Raw genomic sequence first — 5,849 nt, 5'->3', positions numbered from 1 at the left:
TGTTTATATATAATTTATGAATTAATAATATTTATAAAAAAGTAGCCTACGATGTCAGGGCTTGTCAGTGAAATAGCATGGTTATGCAGTGGTTTCATTGTCCACTATTTATGAAATAAGTAGCCTAAATGCAAAACATCACATTGCCTCAACTCTGGTCCGCTCATCTTTCAGATATGCCCAATACTCAAATCTCAAGTTCATCCAATTATTACCTGAGTGCCAGTGCAGGAATGGGTCATTTAGTGATACATTCACATCTCAGTGACTAAAGTGAAGGCCATAACATAAGTATCACTCAGTATATGAAGGCGGTCTCGACCAGGCTAAAGGACATGCGTCTGAGTCACTCATGACGCAGAGCCTAACCAAAGGTTACTGACTCAACAGGCCTTCTGAGCCTGGCTTATTGCTAGCTCTTGGCATGCCAGCTGCACTGTTTACGTAATGCTGAAAAACCTCTGTACCATCACAGTAGCCTCTAAAGTGCAAAGATTGCCACTTCTCTTTTTTCTAAAACAGAATCTAAACGGTCCAGCATCAGTCAGCCATATTCATACCACATCATGCAGAGTCAAATACCTTTTCTCAGTGTCTGTTTCTATTGGCTTAGCTTAAACAAACAAAAACACTCTTCACCATTCACAGTGTGAACAACCAGGCGCACCTCTCTCAATTGGGTAGCCCTCTGTTGGTATACCTTCTCCCTGTCAGGCTAATCTTCCAGTGTGTCAAAGTGGGGGGATGTGTCAGCCCTTCTACTGGAGTGCCTTAAAGGTTCTACACAAAATCCCTGAGCCCAACCATCCACCACTCATGTTTTTTTCTTATCACTGCTGCTCAGATCACACCAAGTGTCGTGGCACATAACTCCACAGCCTCAGCGCATATTTTGGCAAACCCCACATGGAGGAGTGTCACCCTCCACTTAATAGCTATCAGACTGATGTCTCATTCATTGCTGCCAGTCTCTCCATACAATAAAACATGATCAGCCCAGCTCCACGGGGACTCTTATCTTAGTTATTTTCTCAGGAAGCTTAGGCCCTACCTAGCCAAGCATGCAGCACAACTCCTTGCCCTGGCATTTGTCATCTCACATCTCAACTACCTCAGTGTCCTGGTCACAGATATTCCAGTATGTCCAGTCAAACTTCTTCAGATGATTCAAAACGCAGAGGTATGCATGGTGTTTGATCAAACAAAAACAGCATGTCACCACTCTTCATCGGCTTCTTATCAGCCTGATCAAGTGAACCTCCTATTTGAGCTCCAGTTTCAGGCTACGTCATCACGCTCATTATGATCTTCTAACCAAAAGTGTTCAATTAGCTCCACCACTATGTGACATGAAGCCTCAGTCTAGACTCTTTTGCTCAGTGCGTCAGCGATGGTGGAACAGCTTTCTGAGCTCCATCTGCTGAATCCCTCTCTGTCTCAAAAACAGTAAACAACTCCCCCATGACAGATCACACACCCAACATGCTTTCACCTCTAATCCAAGCCCCTCTTCTTCTTGAGCTTTCTTTCTCGTTAGCCTTGGTTCCTTGCTGCTTTTAATCCAGTACAGTTACTCACAGCTATCTGATGAAACTGAAGTTTGGTTTTGCAGCCTTCTATGATATGTTTTTCTTCATGTGCTTGTACGGTTACTTTTCCTCTCTTCTGTAAACCATTCTGAACAAACACTTTCTGCTAAATCAATATGAATAAAATGTTTATGTAGTCTACTGTGTGTTCCCTGACCAGATACCAGACTTAATTACTGTATTATTATGTAATGAGCAGCTATAATTACCTTTGGGATACAGCTGATAGTGTATGAATTTATTTCAATAGTGATATATGAAGCTGCATGCCTAAGCTTAGTTTTCATGTTTTGTGTTCAAAGTGTGAGCATTTGGGTAGCTTGGAGTAAAAGGCATTAACACACTGTACATAAAAGTATGTATAAGAGAAAGAATTTCAGTACATGTTAACTTGAGCCCTTCATATTTATTTTTAAGTAGACAGATTGAGAAAAAATCCTTTTGAAAGAACATCTAGATCATAACTTCAAATACCTTTGGCATAACCATTATTTTGAATTGCCAAAATAAACAGACTTCAGAAACATGTTTTGACAAAATAAATAAATGAAGTAAATTATCCAAACTAATTATTTCAGTCATTTATTTTTGCCATATACATATGAGAAGCAGTATGATATATGTGTATAAATGTCCATGACCGCAGGGGTGAATAGGATTCAGATCCAGCTTTCAGGGTATATTCGTGTTTCAAGTACTTCTTCAAAGACTTTAAAGACCAGCTCCATTTGATTATTGTAAAGCTTCGCATAAGTCCCGTTCTCGTAAGGCTGACATAATTTACATATCGCTGAACACCGTCCCTTCTGTCATTATTGAGTCCAACGACGCCCAAATTACGAAGACATATGAAATAGCATACGTAGGCATAACAAACATTTACATTAATGTAAATAGTTTGGTTACAAATGCATGTCTTACTAGGGCCATACATTTAAAACGACGTGAATGTTATATACAGAGTTTCCCCAGTGTCGTTCCCCAGTGTTACTAGCCCATCATGTCAGTGAACAGGGCGCCGAGTGGCTCCTGGAGTGCGTGTGCCTTTACACGTCACAAGAGGGAGACAGATGCTCACACCATGAAATGGTAGCACGTAAATCGGCTCGGACACGCATGTGCAGGAGCAGTTGTAATGTATTATTTGAGCAAAACAACTTGTTTATAGTTGCGCGTTTTACTCTGCCTTTTCTATCGGCCGTCTGTTGGACAAATTATGTCACTTTCAAGTTTATCTACATTCTAGCATTTTCTTAAACGCTTTTCTGAAGCTGTCATCCAGGAACGCATACAAAAATGGATTTAGACACGAGTTGGCGTAGCTGAGACATGCGATGAAGTAGGAGATTCCAATCAGCAATGGAGTTGTCCGCAGGTCAGTAGTAAGGGCAACTATGGTGCTGAGGTGGAAAGGTGTCCAACAGAAAAAGCATACTGCCACCACGATAAACACCATAATTGTAACTTTTTTCTTCGCCTTGTCCAGGGCTTTGGCGTTCGTGTTCAGACGCATGTTCCGGAGTCTGTAGAGCATCATTGTGTACAGGATGCATATAGTGGATACGGGAATAGCGAAGCCTAGAATGAGAGTATAAATCCGACTTGCCTTGAACCACAAATGTTCGGGACTAGGGAAACTCAACAGGCAGTTTTTTCTACTGGAGTCATCTGGACTGATGTAAACTCCTGCAAACACAGTAAAGGGCATGACTATAAGAATGACCAAAAGCCACACACACAGACTGACAATCCTGGCTGCTCTGTATGTGCGATATGGCATCCGTTTAGACTTTACAGTGGCTAGGACCACCAGGTAGCGATCGACACTCATCACGGTCAGAAAATAAAGACTGGAGAAGATGTTATAGTGGTCAATACTCAATATCATCTTGCAAAGCACTTCACCAAAAGGCCAGCTGTGCAAAAGATGTTCAGCTATGTTGAGTGGCAGAACAAGCGTGAATAACTCATCTGCAATGGCCAGGTTCAGGATGAACATATTGGTGACCGTTTTCATTTTGGGTGCCTTTAGAATGACATAGATGACCGCCGTGTTGCCCGTCAGTCCGACAGCGCAAATGACCGAGTAAACTATGGGCACAACCACATAGAAATCTGCGTAGAAGTAAAAGTCTTCTGGCGGAACGCAGTTTAACTCGCTTCGGTTCATTGAATTGAAGGAGTAGAAGTCCACACTTGTGTTGCATGGTGGATATGCGTTGGGTTCGAGTGTAACGTTTTCCATTTCTGAACAACGGCTGGTAGTGTGTTTTTTCTACTTTAAAAGAAATGTTCATTTCTTATGTTCGCAGATTAGTGGCGTCCTGGGCTTTAAGATGGTCCAGAGCAATCATAATTTACGTCTTGGCCATCCCACCTACAAAAGAAAACCAGATGGAACAGTTAGATAAGACATGATTTGTGATCATTTTTAGAGGTATTTAATACAAACAAATTATATGAAAGTGTACATATCACATCCACATGCCCAACATATTCACAACGGCAATGTTCCTAGATTAACAGTAACCCAATCACATGTGAACATCCCCTTATATAACCTAATAAGAAAAAGCATTGAAAACATGGCACAGCATTCACCATTTTAAAACTGCAAAAGTATATTTGCATTTTCTTTCCGAATAAATATTTTTGCACAAGCTAATGAGAAAAAAAAAACAGGATAAAAGATTCAGCTCTTGATTCACCAACAGTGCATTGACTCTAAATGCTGTATGTATTTAACGAATGAACAAATTCCACTTGTGAATTAAATCATTTCCTTACCATGCAAGCTAGCTCCCTCTCCCTGCGTAGTCCTTCAACTGTCGCTGAGCAGCGCGGCTCCGTCGTTTCCTAACAAGTTGGAGAGTACAGCGGCAACGGGTGACGTCATTGTCGTTAAAGCGCTTCGACGCTGTTAAACTGACTGAGGAGGAACTCAAATGAATCACAGATACCCATCCAGCCAGCGTTGTTGACACTGTTGCCTGCAAGACATTGTGAAGTTGTATTTTCTGATGGTTTGTGGATCATAAACACGAAAAAACTGTAAAAAAGAAGCTGAGTGAGTTTAATCACTAATGATGTTAGATGGGAGAGTGAGGCAGATGTGAAAGCCTTGAAGGCCATTCTTTTGTATTACTACATTTTAATAATGGATTGGAGAATACTCTTATATACATTCTCATATCACTGAGCTGTTTCGATGATCCTCCTTCTTATAAACCAGGTGTCCTGATTACCCAACATGTTCTTCCTCTTTCACAAATCACTACATGTCCACAATACATGTCTGGAACAAACAATTATCTTAGTAGCTGGTATTAAACCTTTTCTTGTGACCAGCAGTTGGAGTAATTAATGATGAAAACAGTGATCTTCGGTGAATCCGTAAAAACTGATTATTATTGATGATCAGTAATAATCAATTTTTGATACATTAGAGTTACCAGTGGAATAGGCCTACGTTGCATTCAAATATCTTAAAACAAATGACAAAACTATATAAAAAATACTGCATGGCACTGCCACCTTGGTGTCATACCATAGCTTTCTTGGGCGTACCTGCCCACAAATTGGGACCATCATCTCTTCGATTGTACTGTGGTTGAATAACAAAACCACTGGTTGCAAAGTTCACACAAAGACCTGTTACCTGAGTAACTAGCCAACTACCAAACTAAACAAATGTGACCTAGATACAGTCCATCAGTTATATGAATAAAGGATACAAAAGGAAAAAAATTAGGAGTTCAAAATGTATTACATTTATTTTTGCTCAAAGTATACAGGGACCTACAGCTTAATTCCAGCGAATCCATGTTAGCCCCCTGGCAGTTTCCATTCAGAACACCTTCAGGCTAGTAGTTCAAGACAGTACCATGCAGTAAGCTGCAAATAAGCGCATTCGCTCTGCACTTGTAAACACAGCCCTCTGCTGTTGATTAGAGAAGCACTCAGAGTAGAAACATAATTCCTGTTAAATTTGCAAGTATTGGTTGTGTGGTTATAATGTGTATTGCTTTAATAACTAAAGGAATATATATATATATTATTATATTTTATTACATATTTGATGTATATGTTACACAAGAGACTGAAATGACATACCTCAGAGGCTAAACCTGTACAGTACAATAAGGAAGCTGTGTGATGTGAGGAATTAGCATCCACACACACATATAAGCAAATGATCACTGGGTTGAGGATCAGCTTGTGTTGTTGTGGCTTAGTTGGTACGTCATGGTGGTTGCAGTG

General features: G+C 40.4%; 1 protein-coding gene across 1 annotated transcript; it reads right to left on the bottom strand.

The window, feature by feature from the left end:
* Window positions 1-1,980: 1,980 nt before the first annotated feature.
* npbwr2b (neuropeptides B/W receptor 2b) lies at window positions 1,981-4,580 on the bottom strand. The gene is made up of 2 exons (XM_012826101.3): window positions 4,377-4,580; window positions 1,981-3,966 (listed from the first exon to the last, which is right to left on the bottom strand). Exon 2 carries the CDS (start codon window positions 3,832-3,834, stop codon window positions 2,821-2,823), a length of 1,014 nt encoding a protein of 337 aa, XP_012681555.1. The 5' UTR covers window positions 3,835-3,966; window positions 4,377-4,580; the 3' UTR covers window positions 1,981-2,820.
* Between the last annotated feature and the right edge of the window lie 1,269 nt (window positions 4,581-5,849).

The sequence above is a fragment of the Clupea harengus genome, chromosome 4 (assembly GCF_900700415.2).
Source record: "Clupea harengus chromosome 4, Ch_v2.0.2, whole genome shotgun sequence".
In the NCBI taxonomy this organism is placed as follows: domain Eukaryota; kingdom Metazoa; phylum Chordata; class Actinopteri; order Clupeiformes; family Clupeidae; genus Clupea; species Clupea harengus.
This window is presented reverse-complemented; position numbering and strand designations above follow the sequence as displayed.

Excerpts from the sequence above, each read along its gene's own strand:
- npbwr2b (XM_012826101.3), bottom strand. The coding sequence starts at position 3,834 with ATGGAAAACGTTACACTCGAACCCAACGCATATCCACCATGCAACACA.